The sequence below is a fragment of the Falco biarmicus genome, chromosome 3, assembly GCF_023638135.1.
Source record: "Falco biarmicus isolate bFalBia1 chromosome 3, bFalBia1.pri, whole genome shotgun sequence".
Classification (NCBI taxonomy): domain Eukaryota; kingdom Metazoa; phylum Chordata; class Aves; order Falconiformes; family Falconidae; genus Falco; species Falco biarmicus.
The window spans coordinates 68,389,297-68,407,256 of record NC_079290.1 but is presented as its reverse complement, the minus strand read 5'-3'; the positions used below and the strand labels follow the sequence as shown (position 1 = coordinate 68,407,256).

The 17,960-nt window shown below is 43.5% G+C and overlaps 1 protein-coding gene across 1 annotated transcript; it reads right to left on the bottom strand.

Moving 5' to 3' along the window:
• Nucleotides 1-1,790: 1,790 nt before the first annotated feature.
• CNDP2 (carnosine dipeptidase 2) lies at nt 1,791-17,007 on the bottom strand. The gene is made up of 12 exons (XM_056332367.1): nt 16,989-17,007; nt 14,402-14,487; nt 13,293-13,436; nt 10,697-10,859; nt 9,065-9,153; nt 7,967-8,167; nt 7,363-7,447; nt 6,655-6,815; nt 4,553-4,717; nt 3,890-4,031; nt 3,105-3,252; nt 1,791-2,485 (listed from the first exon to the last, which is right to left on the bottom strand). The coding sequence occupies exons 2-12, from the start codon at nt 14,459-14,461 to the stop codon at nt 2,416-2,418; spliced, it is 1,428 nt and encodes a 475-aa protein (XP_056188342.1). The 5' UTR covers nt 14,462-14,487; nt 16,989-17,007; the 3' UTR covers nt 1,791-2,415.
• Between the last annotated feature and the right edge of the window lie 953 nt (nt 17,008-17,960).

Below are 17,960 nucleotides of genomic sequence, written 5' to 3'. Positions count from 1 at the left end.
ACTTCATACGATGCACAATATTCAAAGATGCAGCAAACCAGATCTCTGCAATAGATACTGGCTTTCTAGAAGTTTTCAGTCAGGTCTGAAGTAGACAAGTTACAGAAATAAGCTGGCACTGTCAGTCCTTTTTGCCTGTATTGTTCACTCAAGCCAAGTGGTGTGGTCACCTTTGGCAGGGACAAGAGAGGTTACAGCTAGAGCAACCTCTACTGTAGCAAGGTAATGGATATTGATGATTTCCAACTTTAAAATCACATACCCAAACAAATCTGAAATCCCATTCAGTCTTATAAAGGACCAATTACTTCAGCAACTATCTCCCGTGTGCTTAAACAGGCCCCTGCATTTTGCACAGGCCAAAATCCCATTTTAATCTCCTTTTCAAAGGGTTCTAGCACTTACCCTATGAGAAAATATTTCTGCTGTCTCTCTGACAGGATCTGCTTCCCAGCCTCTTCTATAAACCCCTTAACATCCTTGTGTTTTGGGCATCACTCACAACTGTCATGCTGTACTTCAGAAGTATGGGATCTTATGTCATGTCTTCAGTGCAGAACTTGAGCCAATTAGCTGATTCTCAATAAATTAGTTCCAAATGAAACAGGGCTACAGAAATATACTTTCTGAGCATAGTTCGTGACATTATCAGCTTTTCTCCTGCCCAAATAAGCTTTTTCTTTGCATTGTGAGAAAATATTACCTCAGCCCAGGAACTGGATTTTAAGTTTTGACACTTTTCAAATGGGTAGGTGAAAAATAAGTAATATAAACTCACCAGCAGCCAGGAAACTGTTTTTGTGCAAAGTTACCCCAATTAGAGAAGTTTGAGGTATCAATTCAGTAACTAAGAAAGCTGCTTTAAACACACTGACTGCTAGGACTAGTTACCCTGTATAACTAATCATGTCAGTATATGGATGACTTTCAAATACTCAGGCAAGCCAATCTTGTCCTACATACATTGAATAGCAGAGTAGTTCCACTGTCACTGAAAGGTGAGAACACAGCAAAGTACTACCCAGTGTTTGCAGAGATGCTTGGTGCTATCAAGTCCTGACACAGGGACATGATGTCTCAGTGTAGCCCAGCTACACATGCAAATTTTAATGGTACCAGATTATCTGTAGCCATCAACTTCCATGACAAACCAAGCAGAACTAGAAGGCAGAGAGGCTTTAGAAGCTTCACAGCAAGAAGACATCCCTGCCTTCTGCCCCACCAAGGGAAGAAGCATCACATGCTGCTCACTTGTCAGGGCACAGGACTGCACCATGCTGCTCTCAGGGCAAACCATTGTCACTTGAAATACTGACCTAGCTCAGCCTGTTAGTGCTGGTCAGGTAATTCAGGAACAGTGAGCCAAATCCAGTTCAGATTAGCACACATTCAATAGGGTTGCTTTTTTTTTTTTTTACATACCAGAAGTGTCAGGAGTTTGTCTCCAAAAGACACCTTGAAGTTGATGTCAGTAGTTGCCATGAATGATGCTCTTCTCTACTCACTTATGCCTACAAATCCCACCCACACCCCTACAATATTTGTGCTAGTGTGATGACCTGGCTTACAGAGCCAAAATGGAAAATTTTCTGAGCTTTTCTTTCAGAAGAGCAGGATTTAGCAGCATCTGCTTCAAGTCAAGCTGTTACAGAGCCAGAGCCTACAGAATAAAAATGTGGTAGTCATGCGAGTGTAGCCACATTGTTCATCTGCCTCAGAAGAGCTCCTCCCACATTACCCAAAGTTGCTTTCCCTCCGAAGTAATCATTTAGTCCTTAGAGACCAAGAGCCAAGCTCTAATGCATGATTTATTGTCCTTTTCAGAGAGTACAAAGGTAGCTTTACAAAAAGATGGCCAGTAGTCATTACCACAGTGAATTCTGTTATAACCTCATTCACTGTGAATTGAAACCTGCAGGCAGGTATAAACTGTGAGACAAAGTATTTTCCAAATCACTCAGTAAGACAGATGCCTCACTACAGTTTGAACACATTCCAGTATAACCCCGTAGTCTGTCACTGACTACTTCCAGGACATACGCAGGAACAAGTACCTTAACTTGGCTGCCAGTCCTGCAACTGATGTGGTTGCTTAAACAGGTGAGCAAACAATTCCTCTTGTTTTACAGGAAACTAATCATACAGCAAACCACAACTTTGAAGTGATACAGAGGGGACAAAGATGCAGTTCAGGACTGCTGACCAGATAAGAATAGTCTGTCACTTGAAGTAAGCATTTAAAGAAATTTTGGCACACAATGTTCTTTTAAGTGGAACCGCATGCTTCCCTCTCCCCCATCAAAGCAGTGGAGTGTTGATGGAAGAGAGAAGCCATGTAAGATTTGGTAACTGATGACATTTTATGGATCAGAAGTCTGAATTGTCTTATAAAAACCAGAAGGCAAAGTGTCTAACTTAGTCCTTCAGCTGGGAAACTTCATAGAGGTACGCACCAAGCATCTTCACCCCCTGGATGTAGTTGTACCTGGAAAGAACAGAACTTTCATTAGCATTGTCTGTCTTTGAGCTGTATTTCTAGCAGGTTTTCTTTTTGCAATATCAGTCCTATGCACAGACACGACAGGCGTTACTGTTGCAGGCAGCAGTCACTACTCCCAACCTCCCTAGATCTCCCCCAGCAAGAGAAATGCCACCCTTGGGGTAGGGCAGGGGTCCTCAAACTTTTTAAACAGGGGGCCGGCGCGCGGATGAAGTGGCAGGCAGTCATCTGCGGCTGCTTGGTTCCCCCCCCCCCCCCCAACGGGGTGGGTGTGCGTGTCTGTAAATACCAGGGGAAGAACTGGGGACCCTGGGGGTCCGTATTCGGCCTGCAGATCATAGTTTGAGGACCCCGGGGTAGGGCACAGCCAAGCTTGGAGACCGAAGTATAAACACTGCTTTTGGTTTCAAGTATATAAAACCAGAAGCAGTAATGGGAGCAAGATTCAGCTACAGACTAGTTGCCCAACCAGTCATGCCTGCTAGGGAGAAATGGCACATTGCCTTCCAGAGAATTAAAGAAAAGCAAGAGCTCAGTTCTTGGTCCTTCTCATAATACGTGCCAATGTCCAAAAACTCAGCCTGGTGCAGAGATAACTTCTTACCTGTTTAGCTTCTCATTTTGAGAGTGGGCACCATCATCTGCAGCTCCAACAGGAAGCAGCATGACATTCTTGCCTGTTGCTTCTTGAAAAGTCAGGGTAACAGGAATGCTTCCTCCCTCCCTTGTCAGGTCTGGTTCAACTCCAAAAACTAGAAAAGCGATACTCTAAGTCAGTTTAGAGTTGTATTTGTTTTTCCAACAAATCCTTACTTAAGCCATGAAGTATCAATCACACCTGTACCAGTGCCCACCAAATCTTGCTGGTTTAATCAGCCAGACTGCAGAGGCTGCAGAACTGTGGAGCTTCCTTCCCCTCGATGTAGTGCTGGAGTTTCGTCCCTTTCAGAGTTTGGTTCCAGCAGTTACACAAATAACACTCCAGCTGAAAGCCTGTCTGTACTCCAACCCAAGCCAGATTTTCCCCTAGCTACCCTATGCAATCTAGTCACCCTAGCATAACCAGTTAGAGGGATGCTAGGATGACTAAGCTTTGAGGGCTTTGGCTAAGTCATCTGACCTGACAGTCTCATCCTTATGCCAAAGCAACACCATACCAATGGACTTGTTCCAGTATAATAGGAATGAGCTTGATACCAAGTTTGTTTCCTTCCTATACCTCAGACTTTAGTTTAAGTACCACGCATGACATGCTTCATTACTTAGCGAGCCAAGCTTATTAGGTAAGTGCAGAACACTAAACATTTTGCAGAGATGACCTCAGTATTTCTTGAGGTGCTGAACAAAAAATTTTTAGTCCTCCCAACGCCAAGTGAAAAACCCACTGACCTGTCTGCATGGCCCTCCTACCAGCCATGTAGTGGGGATGGTTGAAGTCTGACACCCAGGGTCGTCCACCATGGCCTAAGTATACTCTGAATTTGTTGGGGCTTTGCAGTTCTGCAAACTTTTTGCTCACATAGTCTTCAACCTATAGGAAAGATTGAAGAATTTTATCTGCTGTTAGCATTTGTATGAACACTGGTAAAGACTGTACTAAAAGCATCTTAGGGACTTGCAGGTCACTACTACTGTGCAGCAATACTTCTCTGTTGCTATTATTTCTTAATATTCCTATGTATCTTTGCCCCGAAGTCAGAATCTCTCCTTTAGGCAAGTTAACAGTATACTGTAGAACAGTCAATATATCAAACTTACACTTTTGAATATGCACTTCTGGCAATCCAAGTGCCCTGCAATTAAATTAGCATTTACTCCTGAGCCCTTTGAGTTAGTTGAGAGAAATTACATAGCCAGGCCACAACGGTCCAGTGTAGGACCATATATAATGATTCCCTCCCTTATGCGAGTTGAGCTGTGGAACCAGGAAGATGGTAGCAAAGTAAATTAACAGAACTGCTTTAGAAACCAGAAATACTTTTCCCCCAAGCATGGGGAACAGGAGAAATTTAGAGACACTTGTTTTGATACCATCAATCCATCTCAACATACATGCTTTGTGACTTCTTCAGGAGTCATGTTTGGCACAAGCCTGATTGAGAACTTGCCAGTCACTTTCTTAGGAATCACAGTCTTTGCTCCAGAAGCTGAGAAGGCTCCTTCAATTCCATGCAGAGACAAGGAAGGGTATCTCCACCTATGCATAAGGATATCTCTCTGCAGAAGCAGAGAGGAAGATGTAAGGTTACATTAAGTTTGACATAGTTCCCCAAAGTAACAGTTTTTGATCTAAAAGACTTTGCAAGAAACAGTGCTCTCTCCCATGGAGAAATGCAGCTCATTCAAGACCACTCAATTATATAGTGAAGCTGTTACTCCCATTAAGCACACATTTTGATACAACAGCTGGGTTTTCAGCACCTTAAAAGATTCATGTCTATTTTTGCTTTCTCCTAGTTCTACGGAACTTACAGGACATGACCAGTCTCCTTCTGACAAGGACACAAACACCCTTTACAAGGTGCTCAAGCACAGAGTGTAGGCACCGTATTGGAAGTTCTAGTCCCCACTGCCTCAAGCCAGACAGGTGGCTTCATCACCGAGTCACATGCTTATGAAGTTCACAGGTTTTCTAAAAGCCTCACCACTGTGCAGAATGAGACATACAGTGTGCTCCTATTGATACCATCAGTTGTATTAAACTGCCTGAACTCCAGGTTGATTAAAGTGAGCACTATTGCCTTCTTTCAGATGCACTTCTGCATTTCCTCCTCCTTAACTTGGACACAGCTGCCCAGTACACTGGATACAGAGTTCAACTTACTTGGGGCCTGTATAGACAGCTACATATCTTAAACCTGAACTTCACTGCAGAAGTTCAGGAGACTTAATTTTGTGGCCTTTATGAGAACAGTTAATTTTGTTCCAGGTACAACCTGCTTCTAATCTGCTCTCAAAGCAAATTTAACTGTCACAGTTTGAATCTCTGAAGCACATGGTTTCTCACCTGGAGATTACAGCCTTCTCTGCTCTCTCTCCTTAGCCCCAAGACCCCTACTGCATGCATGCAGCTAAGTTAAACCCCCCTTGTTAAGATTTCAATCTAGCTAAGGATGAACAGATTTAGAGTATCATACATGAAGAGCATCTTGCCAGCTCCTCCTTAAATAAAAACCATTTAATACATTACTTTATAAAACAAGACTAAACAAGGAAGTCTGCATGCTCCCTGTTGATACAAACGTGAGCATGTAAAGAGAACATGAAGCATATGAAATTGTTACTTGTACCTATTTGAGTTGAGTCTGAAGTCTCCTCTGACAGTGCTAGGACAGAAGACAGACCTGCACATGTAAAACTTTTCTTTTACAACACTTGTTTCTGCTTTTTATGATAGATGTATTTACATCTAGGGTTTGATGCTTTAGAATTAGTATGCAACACCCATACCTTACAAGATTCGATGCTGTTAAAAGCATTCATTTGGAGAGCTCCCAGGATGAAGATTTGAAAAGTTCAGACATGCGTTTATTGAGCATGAGCCTGTTCAAAGATCTGGACAGCTGCCTAGTTCATGGCTACAAAACAGTCCTTGTTTGCCAAGTATAGGAAGATGTTCAGTACATCAACCTTAAGTCCATCACAGCTAGATCTCAAGCTGTTTTCTCACCTAATGAGAAGTCATCTCTGAGCAACTGCTTTACTTCCAATAACCCACTGAACTTCCTACAGATGTAGGAAATCAGATGCTTTCTGTAGATGTGGTATCTGACCTCTAGAAAAGTGCTACAAGTTATTAATCTAGAATTAGGAGAACAGCACTAGACAAAAGCCCGGTACAAGTTTGAAATGCTACTGATACACAGGCTAAGGAACAAGTTTAAAGTTATCTAGACTGCTTACCTTAAACATAACCTAGACTAAATTTCCAAGCACCTAACACTTCACAGAGGAACAGCCACTTTTAAGTATGTGGGCATCTGTGCAGCAGGTGAAATTATCTTTAAGGCAATCACACCATTTTAAGGACATCAGCTGAATTTTAAACTACTGCATATACTTGGTAAACAAGTATCCACAGAAGCTTTGTTATCTATATTAGAAGACAAACAACTAACAGCTAACCAGGGCAGAGAGGGAGAAGTACAGTTTACCTTTGTATCATGCAATAGTTTTGTTGCTCCTACATCTTTTGCATACTCTTCAAGGTCAAAATCAATCTTCTCATATAGTGCCAGCTCCTCATCAGTAACAGGTGCCACTGCTTCATTAATGCCTGGGATAAGGATTTTCCCTTTCTTGTCTGTAAGAGAACCTGTAAACAAGAAGCACCTTCTATCAGGATTCACACAGAAGAAACAAGACTTCATTGCTGGGAACATTTTCCATGGGAAATACAAGTCTTCATCCGAAAACTTTGTAAACTTATGAAATGAAATTCTGACCTTTACTTCCCAGAGCCTGTACCACTAGACATGAAAGGCACTTAGGAAATTTGCAAGGAAGTGCACATTTTGGATAACCAACTGTGTTGAATTCTACTGCTATATGTTTGGCTGGCTGTTTGAAAGCATAGAGTTCAATATGGCATCCACAGAAGTGTCTGCAGAGAAGTGCTGCTTTAGTTACACAGGTTTGCAGCAAGATTTTAAGGGAAGTTAAATTAGACAGCTTCTTGGCAAGAGCATCAAATTTCATTGTGTAAGGCATCAGCCTTGCATACCTGACAAGCACCATTTCATTGGTCATTGCTTTGCTAGTGTAAACAGTCATTAGAAACCTCCTTCACAGCAAACTCATTCATGCTTTAATGGCTCTTACTCCCATTTTAGATGCATTCAGTGAAACATGCTTTTTCTTACCCATTAGAGTAATAAGGTCTGTCATGGCCTCATGTACTGAACCACCATAAACTCCAGAGTGAAGGTCTTTGTCACTGCATTCCACCTGGTTTGAAGCGAATCAAGGTTCAGGTTAATTTTAGCATGAGATACCGTCAAATGCACAGAACAGACATTTACCTTAGCTTCCTGCTGCATATATTTCGAGAATGTATCTGGTTTTGAAACCAGACCACTCAGTTGTAGAACATTAAAGCTGATATGCTTCTTATTGCTCTGTGGAGTACAAGCCCTTTAGTACTGACTGTCCCAAGCTTGGGGACTTCAGTGGTGACATGTCTTCCTGCACTCAAGAAAGTATCTGGATAAAGATACCTATACAATTTGATAATCCTCCAGTGAAGGTGCTGTCTCATCTCACTTCATACACCTGAAGGCTATCCCTCCCACCCTATTATCATACAGGATAGTAAAAGGAAGATATTTAGACAATTAGTAGAAACCATTCTACTTAGTTTCACCTTTTCCAAAGAAAAGTTTTTGGCATGAAGACATTAGAGCCACTACTCTTCTGCAGAAAATTCAGTTTAATAGTACTGGGTTTGCATTGTATTTCAGCACTTACCTCTATGAAGTAGTAGCAGATACCCCTCAAGCCATAGGTGATACAAGGCTTCTTCTTGCCTAGCCAGTAGTTGTCAGAAATGCAAACATAATCTACATCTTTGAAGAAAGAATCTCGCTGAGCAAAAATCAGTTCATCAAGGCCTTCAGATCCTGATTCTTCCATACCCTCTAGGCAAAACTTAATGTTTACTGGAAACCCCTTTGAAAAACATGAACAGATTAAGTATGTGAAAACATTGGACTCCTTTAGCAGTCAGTAAATTTCATCTGTTACATACAAAGCATAAAAGTGGACATGTGTAAATTGGTTTTGTTACAGCAGAACTTGTTAATTATACACTAAGTATTACAAAGTTTAGACTGCACTGATGTTGAGGGCATTTACACCACCCTTCATTTAATGGAATTCAAACTCTTCAAGTAAGTTTTACCTAAGCTCTAGAACTTCTTCCCAATCCCCTTAACTGTGGGAACACAGCAGAAATCTGCTGCCAAAAGGTAAGTCACAGGGCTAGCAAAACTAATATTAAGCACAGAAATTGCATGGCACAGTAGGAGTCAAGAGCCACCCTGTCTACCGAGGCTACCACACTATGCTTAGTTGATAATTGGTAATTCTTCTCACAATAGCAACTCATCTTCTAAGATAAAGCAGACACCTTGAGCCGTTTCTGATTGCACATTTTCTTGAACAGAAACAGCAAAGCTCCTAGTTTAGTGTTACAAACTTAATCTCCTCTTAGAGCTCAGTGGCAGAGACATTAAGCTTTTTTTAAAGGCCAAGCTAATTTAACACTCTTACTTGAAGGGGTAACATTTGATTATTCCTTCTGCTCCAGATGCCTGCATATGTATTTTCCTTCCTACACATTTTGTTAAGGCAGAACCATTTGAAGTGCAATCCAACTATCTGCAAGACTAACTTGTCAGCAAGTCAGCTCAACCCTATGGGAACACCAGGAAATTTACAGGACTATTGCATCACTTACCTGATGAGCTGAATAAGCAGGCTCACCTCAGGTGTCTGTGGCTTGGATAACATTTATTGTTAGACTCAGCTGTACATAGAAAAGCAGGACACATTTTGGGCACATACCTGGTTAGTTTGTTGATAAGCCTCCAAGGCATTCAGCCAGGCAAGCACAGGACCTTTGTCATCTGTTGATCCCCGCCCATAGAGTTTTCCTGTAGAAACAAGAAAAAAATTAACCAGTGTGGAGAAAGACTAGGATGAAGCTTCAACCATCTCTTGTCTGCAGGAGAGAACATCTTTTTGGATAAGCTTTTTAGTCCTGCTTATATTAACTTTCATTGCTGATTCTTCTGAAGTAGCAGTGTTACTTCCCACCTCATATACCCACGCAAATGGGACAGTTAGAGGACTACAATGGTTTTCCCATTTACAAGACTACCCAACCTATTCCCCCAGCTGCTCCCCAATAGAACCTAAACATATGTAACTGCCTTGGGCTATATGGTTCCCATACCCTCCACAGTAATGCCATTTCCTACAAGCACAACAGTAAGGGTACAGAAACAAGCTACCTCCTTTTAACAGAAACCTATCCAGTATTAGCTTCAGTTCAATTATTCTTGGCTTGAAGAGTAAGAATTCATTAGCTAGTGACCAACCACTTCTCTGGATTCTCCAGATAAAAGTGAATCTCCCCAGAAAGGGCTTTAGATATCTAAGACAAGTTTTACAGGCTGTAGGGAACTCCCAGGAACTGTAGCATGTTGGATCACAGTAGGGGCAGATACTGTTGCAACTCAGAGCTGTGGCTACAACCCCTAAAGGCTACGTGTTAGCACAGCGATAGAACAGGCCAGACAGCTTGCATGGTAAGGAGCCACTGGTAAATACACTTCTTACACTGCCAGGGGCACAGAGACAAGCAACAGCAAGTCTAGTTCTTGCTATCAGACAAGATAATCTGATTTAGTAACTTGGACTCTGCTGCCTATGACCAAGTGCCCAAGTAGAAATACTAGTTACCACGGATGCTTTTCTTGGTAATCATTAATGATTATGCAACAGCAATGGTTAGTGTCCTTCTACTCATGTGACCTTTGTCACAACACTGTGCAAATGAAACAAGGAAGAGGTTGTTAGCACCAGCTTTAAACAGAAAAGGTTTTTAGTCTCCTCTTGGCTACTGGCAATGTTGCTTCAACCGGAGTTCCTGCAGGATTTCTTCACCCCCACTTATGGGAGGACACTTGTCTGCGCTCTGTAACCCAGCTTCTGCAGTACTCATCACAGCACAGTATGCAAAGAAAAGGCAACCCAGGGAGGCTGCTGTACAACTCCTTTCTCCAGGCATAAACCAGCTGTTTTCAGTGTTTGTCCCCTGTAGTGGTTCAGAATCCCTGCAGTCTGACATGACCTTGCAGGCTGCAAGTTGTGAACAGCCCAAGAAACTAGTTCTAAAAAGCTTTCTGACAACAAACTGTTATCATGGAAGGCAACAGTTAAGACTTTGCTGTAGCTACAAGAAAGAACATGCAAGCACAGCCTAGATGATCAGAACAGGAAACAAGCCAACAGCAGCTGAGATTTTGCAACTCTGCACGTGCCATGCCCCCTTCTGCCTATTTTATCTCAACAGTATTTAATACACACCCATGTCTTGTCTCACTCCTTCAAACAAGGGTACAACTTTAGAAAGCTGAGAAACACCCTACTTGTTAAAGAAGTGTTCATCAGTTTGAAGTCTGCTGCTCTTACCTTCTCTTTCTACCAGTGTGAAGGGCTCACTATCCCAGCCATCTTCTAGTGCTGCTGGCTGAACATCCAGGTGACCATATACACACACGGTCTTTTTGCATGGATCTGAGCCAAGTGTTCCCAGAACAATTGGTGGTAGAGGAATAACTGATCCATCAGGCAGCTAGAAATAGAAGGCAAGAAGCTTTATTCAAGTGTGGAACATCAGTGGCATATTTTTATCAGACCAATTAATTTAACATTACAGAGGTTGTGAGATTAGGGGCATGGACAGCTAAACAAAACGAAGTTACTTAAACTGATTGCCAGTGGTGTGCCAATGAAGGCATGATGGCACCATGCCGGTAAGTTTCCTAATAAGTCCCAGTAATAGTAAAAATGTTCCAAGCCACTCAGAACTGCTAGCTTTAAGCTAATAATTCTGCATCAGATTTTAGCAGAGCAAGCTGTCTGCATGCCAAAATGCCACATCTAATGCTGAACTAAGCATAAGTAATAAACTCCATTCAATACCACATTCTGTATTGCTTGTCACTGCACTTTCATCCTGTCCAGTACAGCATCCTAGACAAAAATTTCCTGACAGCAGTGTCACTGACTAACACATGCCCACACGCAAGTGTAGACTGGAACAGAGAAATACAGCTGTTACACTGACCCCTTAACTTAAGGGCAGGGTAGTGCTGATGAACTTAGTTCAAGAGTGGAACTTGGCTTTGTCCTTTGAAACACCCCATAAGCAATTATCACGTTATTAATTTCCCTTCCAGTGAACACCTACTCCTAGACACTGTTCAGCAGATCAAGATCAGCTTTGACTTTTTGCTCATATGGACTCCAAGCTCTGATTATTTTTTTTATCAGCAGGTTACATGGTCCTTGGCCAGCTGCAGCTGTGATTAAAGTATTATTACAAGAATTTACACTTGAATAATCAGTACAAACTGCTGTGCAGCAAACAAAGTTAGATCAGACAAGTTCACCACTTGCTTTACATTGTCCTTCATTGATATAGCATTAACAATATACATAAACTGGCTAGTTTTCCCTGTACTCAATATAACATACTAAAGTTAACTTTAATCCAGCTACAAGAGTTTTCTGAATAGAAATGTTACTTGCAAAATTCTGTAAAATCAGTTCTTGACCCTAAAAAGTTACACTGATGAAAGAAACAAGTTTGTCTCTGAACTAACTAATTTGATAGGATTTTAGGCCGTAGGTAGTAGCAGAGCTAGAATTACTCTACAGATTCCCTCCCAGGAGGACACATGAAGTTAGCTGCTCCCCTGCTGGGACATGTAGTGCTACAAGCAAGCATATCCTAGTTGCTAAAATCAAAACCTGCTCAGATGATTCTGATACATATATTTCACCTAGCAGTCATTAGCACCAATTACAGTGACAACTTTCTAAAACTAGCAAGCAGTCCAATGCAGCAGGGTTTTGAATGGCACTAAATCCTACTCTATAAATTTTGGTATTGGGCTTATCTTTGACATGTAGTGACCACTTCAAAGGAGGTTCATATGTGATTGATGGTTTCCTAGGATGAAATTATCATCATCATAAGCATAAACACATTTCCCAGGTGAAGAAACAGTGCAGATACCTAAAAATAAGGAGGGAAGTGATCTTATTAAGGATCCTTCTATATCTGTAAGGGAGCAGTGCAATTTTGTGACAAATGTAGCCTTCTGGAAGAGCCTAAAAGTCTTCTGGAAAACTTCTTGAAACTTTAGTCAGTATCTTTACAGCCTATGGGTCTATGACACAACACCAGACTGCTGTTAAAAATGGCTAACATTTTTGTTTTCAGGTGCTCTGTTCAGGTTCAGTTAAGTATTTAATACATAGCCCAAAATGTAATACACCACATTTAACTGATCTGGATCCCAAGGTTTATTATAAAGTTTTCAACAGGAAGCTTTGACTGTGTAGCAGGAAAGACATCCCACACCCCAACAGGTTACTGCCTTTCTAGGCCACTACCCACAACACTCTTGCGTGGTGATCCTGACAAGACCATCAGACATCAAGGAATTAGTGATCCACACAGCCTGAGTACACCCAAGCCTGTGCTGTGTTATGCTGCACACACAGCTTCACCTTCCTGCCTGTATTGTGCTGTGCATATCCTTGAGCTGCAGGATAAGCTTAACCAGTTTGCTGTAGCTTGCAGAGTTCCCGCTTGGCACTGGTGATAATGCCACCTGCATGTCCTTGTCTTTATCTAAAAGTGCACCAAGAAGTTCTCATGTGAATTTCCCTCTTGTATGGCAGTGGAATCAAACAGCTTTAATGTAATGGAACAGTATTTCCATAAATGGGATCTGCACAGCATGCTGCCTGCTGATTGATGCCTGCTAGATGTTGCACAGCTTGGAGTTCCCAGTATCTGAAGGGCCGTAAGATTATCTATACTATCCTCTTTCTTTATAGTGGTAGCTCTAATAAACAGCATTTTAAATGATACTTTATGAATTTTAAGTGCCTTTCTGACTGAGATCCTAAGCAGCCAGCACCTCCTAGTGCAGAACACCTTGTCTTCTACAGAGATTTTTTCTACTAAGCTAACATGGAGATGCTCACATACCTTTTGTTTCCCAATATCCATAAGCTGGGTTGTGCCTCCCAGTCGCTCGATATCCTTTGCAGCAACCTCCATCATGCGTCTGACTTCAGCCCTCTTCTCCGGCCATGCTGACACACTCTGGATTGCCACCCATTGAGCCAGCCGCTGCAGAAAGAGAAAAGCTAAACATTTTGCTACACATGAATTATGGCATGGGAGGCACTACACAAATACAACACCTTGCAATTCAACTAAGACTGTTTTGGTAGAGCTTAAACTTGCAAATCAGCTCTGTCCTCTGCTCAAAGGAGTACTTTGTTAGTATGACACTCAAAAGCTCTCTAAATCTTTACCTTCCTACAACTGCCCCTGCAGTATAGCACAAAGTCTACAGATACATAAGGGTAAACTTACAAGTATGGCAACTTGTACATATTGTGCCTTTCTGCTTGCTGTTCTTTAAGTATCCAGAACAAGCTAATGTCTTTCAGGCTTCTCAGAAAGGCCACATTAGCTTTTCCCCCCATCAGTGTGAGATCAGTGAAAGCAACTGGCAGAAGTCAACCTGAACACCAGGCATAGTTCTTGCCTAAGAGTTTATGGTGCTGTACCACTGACTCCTTCACAGGTCAAGGGGATTGCAATACAATGTGCAATTAAATAGCAGGTTAAATAGCGAAGTACAGAAGATAACCCCTCCTTCTGTACCCCAACATAAAGCTTTCGTGTATGAAACTGTTTATTCCAGCCTTGCTTATATCTTTCTTCTCCCATCTCAAAAGGGGAGAGACAGTATAAACCTAGTCTGGCATTCAGGAATCTGTGTCAGATTTCTTGAACCTCTAAATAAGTCACTGCTTGCACCATACAGTAATAGAGCATTTCCTAAAACCCACCATAGAGATTTAGGTCTTTGAACAGAACTACACCTCAACTTAAGAAACAGTTTTCTTGCATGAGCCAAATCAGTCACACCTGCTGCCCACCCACCCACCCCACCCCCTGTTACTTGGCATTACTCCATTATTGAGTATATTATATATGTGTAACAACAAGCTTGAAGCTGACTACCTAACTCCTAATATCCCATAGCCATCTGTGCTCCAGGAGAAAATTCAAAGGAAACTTACCTGAATATAGAGGTCCTGGTGTTCATCAATGTATTTAAAAAGGGTTTCAAGGGCAGCCATTTTCTGACCAAACAGTGTTGAAGATTCTGTCACAGAAAAATAATTCAGCCTTCACAGGTTTAAGCAGCACATCAGTCATCAAGCAACCACAGAAGACTTTTGCCTTTCAACTACTAATGCCACGCACCAAGCTGTGCCAATATAAAACCTAAGGCTACTCCCTCTCAGTCACAGTGAAGTGGCTAAACAAAAACATACAATCTCAACACTGGTGTTCCTGTTTCTCACCCCAAAATGACTTGGAGAGTTAAACTGAGCAAGCTTGCCTACAGAGATATACTTCACTTCACTGCAGAATTACAGGCAAAGTGTTACTCCAGTAAAATGCAGCTTCAAGGAGATTTCAAGAGTTCAACTAGTAGTGTGCCATAGGCTTGAACACTAGTAACTAGGTCCAAGAAAGCACCACACTTTGTGCTCTACAAACAAGGTTAAAAGCAGGCAGCTTAAGAACTGTATTTTGTTTTCGTCAGCTTTCAAGTCCCAACTTGCCACTGAGTCTTCCCAAAGGTCAGACTGAAGCCATGGAAACAGAAAGCAGACCCAGCAGGCCATGAGCAAAGTGGTCAGTGACTAGTTCAGTGCTACCACTTCCTTGTTTTATTGTAGTTTCAACTGCAGTTCATGTGAGAAAATCCAAGACTCTCCCCTCCTCAGTTTTCTGTCTTCCTTAGCAGTCCAAAGTCCCATTGAAGAGACACAATGTCCACTCAACCAACAAAACCAACAAGCTTAAACTTAGTTCTCAAGGTAGAACTAAAGATACAGCACCTCCTCTAAGCCAGGAAAATAATGAGCTTTACAAATACAAAAACAATCTTTACAAATACACTGAAATCCAAGTGCCTAGACTGCAAGAAAAAAAGTGTCTGTGTAATACACTGAATAAGCACGCTCAGCAGCACCAACTACTGTGATTCAGTCTTTAGTGCAGTCAGCTTTACAGCAGATCTTTTAAGTCTTTCTTCCACTTTTACATGGAAGTCACAAGACAAGTATGATAGTTGCTGAAATACTTGTCTTAGGATTTCTTGAACAGCTGACTACGTAGTTGAATACTTTAAAGCTGCAGGTTTTCCAACACAACATACTGTGATATAAGCACATCCTACCACCCCACATCTACAAAAGACTCACAGAACACATTGTCTTCCAAGGAGGGTTGTACTTATATGGATCACTGATATCCGACACACCAAAAATCCATCCACTCACTGGAAACGGGTTCTGTTTAATTTACAGCATCCAGCAAGTTTAAGCTTGGATAATGAGTTTTAAGCACCAGTTAGAACAACACCAAGCCACCAGACAGCTCAAGCATTCTCTTCAACAGTCATGAATGGTGAAAACTGAACACCTTCAAAAGGACTATATAGACATAACCAAGTTAAAGCAATGCTTCTCACTGAAGCCTGGTTTCCATAACAAAGCCACCATCCTCACATGCAGTTACAGCTCAAGCATGATTCATCTGGGCCTTTTCATGGTAGCCAGCACACCGGCATCTGTCACGTGCATCTGACCCTCTCCTTCACATAACCAGTTCTTACAACAACATCAAGACCCTAGCTTCACAGCACAGACACAAAATACAACTTACTACTTGGAGGCTGATATTCTGTTCAAAACAAACAAGGCCTGAACTTGAATCACTCAAGTCACACTGTAGAGCTGCAGAAGAGTCTGCCCCAGTAGACTTCAGACTTGGAAAAACAAATGTTGCTTTACTGCACAACCCAAGGCTGAACATTACTTTCCCTCCCCTCTCAAAAAGCAGGGCTAGAATTTCCTGTGGGTCCCTCACATCACAGAACTGAATTCTTCCAGCCTGCGGGGAAGAACCTCCACAGCTCTACCTTTTCACAGCACTGTAGCAGCTGCACTTATGAAATAAGGTAACCCCAAGGGACTATCAATGCACTGTGACAATTTTGCCCTCCTTATTCACAGGCAAGATCAGTACCCCACATGAGAGCATTTAATCGAGTTAGTCAGTGGCAGTCACAGAGCACTTGCCACCTTCCACAAGCCACTGCAAGCAGCAGCATACAGCCCCGCGCCCACCTCACAGGCCCTGCTCTCTGGATCGAGGCTGACTTAAGGTCAAATCTGGGGCTGTACGAGACTTTGCAGCAAAAGGGAAAGTTCAGCGGCGCCCCCACAGAGGTACACCCCGGAGGTGGGGGGGGGCACGGCGCAGGGCTCCTAAGGACAGGGAAGAGGCTCACAGCCAGCGAGAGCAGGCGCGGGGGCAGCGGCAGCTTCCCTCAGGGGGGCTGCCACCGCCGGGAGAGCCGGCCCGGCCGCGACGCGAGGCCGAGCAGGCGCTTCCTACAGCGGGACACCGCACAAGGCCCGGCGGGGACGCCGCGCACCCGACGCCCGCCCGCAAGGCCGCGGCGCGGAGGCAGCCGCCGGTGGGGCCGCGGGGAGGCAAGGGGCTGCCCTGCGCGCCGCGCCGCCACAACGCGAGGGGGCCGGGGCCGGGCCCGGGCCCGGGCCCGGCCCCTGCCGCCCCGCCACTCACTGTGCCGGCGCCGCACCGCTTCCCCGTCACAGGATACCAGCGCCCCCGCGGCGGAGCTTTAAATACCCCCGCGCCAGCCCCGCCCCGCGCCGCACGCCGCGGCGGCCAATCCGCATGCAAGGAAAGGGCAGCGCGGCGGCCGCGCGGCCGCGGGGCGGGGTGCGCTGCGAGGCGGGGCGGGGCCGCCGGTGGAGGGGGGCGCCGCTCTGCAGCGCCTCCGAGCGGCCACACCGCGCTACGGCGCCCAGGGGCCCCGAGGCGGGGTGGGGCAGCGGCGCTGCATCCTGCTGCCCGCGGGCATCCCCGTGAGGAGGGGCGGCGGTGACGAACTTCCCACCCTCCAGTGAAACGTGATCAGCAAGGACATAAATAATGCGAGAGAAAGATGAGTAAAAGTAAAGAAGATAATAAAGGGGAATAGAATATGGGCGAATATAATGTGGGAGAAATTTGGCAGATCTTGCCAAAGCCTGTCTGGACAACTGAATTATTCCAGCCAAAACTGGGAGTATCCGTATCACCTTCCTACATTTGTGGTTTAGCTAGATTAGACGGATTTAGGTAGATTTAGATGTGGTTTAGATAAGGCAGATAAGGCGAGTGCGTTATGAACAGGAAGGTGCAGAAGTGAAGTAAGACCACCTGGTGAGGAGTTTCCTTTGCTCCTAACAGTGATGGAAAGGCATAAAGTCATTCCACATGCAGAAAGATAATAATTCAGGTAAAGCTTGCTATTAATTGCACCTGACCTAAACAAAGCATGTCCTTATATAATGGGACCTGCTGAAGCTGCTTCTGTTCACGAGTAATTGAATAGCTCTGATGTGTATAGCTACTAACCACATATGAGTGCAAGAATTTGGTAACGCATATTGTTTTATAGGCATTCTTAAAAGAACTGTAGAAATGGTGTTTGGCCCTAGGCTGTAGTAGAAGTATTTGTTACCTGAATTACTGAGGGAGGTTCACCAC

Excerpts from the sequence above, each read along its gene's own strand:
- CNDP2 (XM_056332367.1), bottom strand. The coding sequence starts at position 14,461 with ATGGCTGCCCTTGAAACCCTTTTTAAATACATTGATGAACACCAGGAC. Across the intron at positions 9,154-10,696 it reads CACACTGGTAGAAAGAGAAG|GAAAACTCTATGGGCGGGGA; the intron begins GTAAGAGCAGCA and ends TTGTTTCTACAG. Across the intron at positions 4,032-4,552 it reads CTGAAGAAGTCACAAAGCAT|GTTGAAGACTATGTGAGCAA; the intron begins GTATGTTGAGAT and ends TCTTTCCTATAG.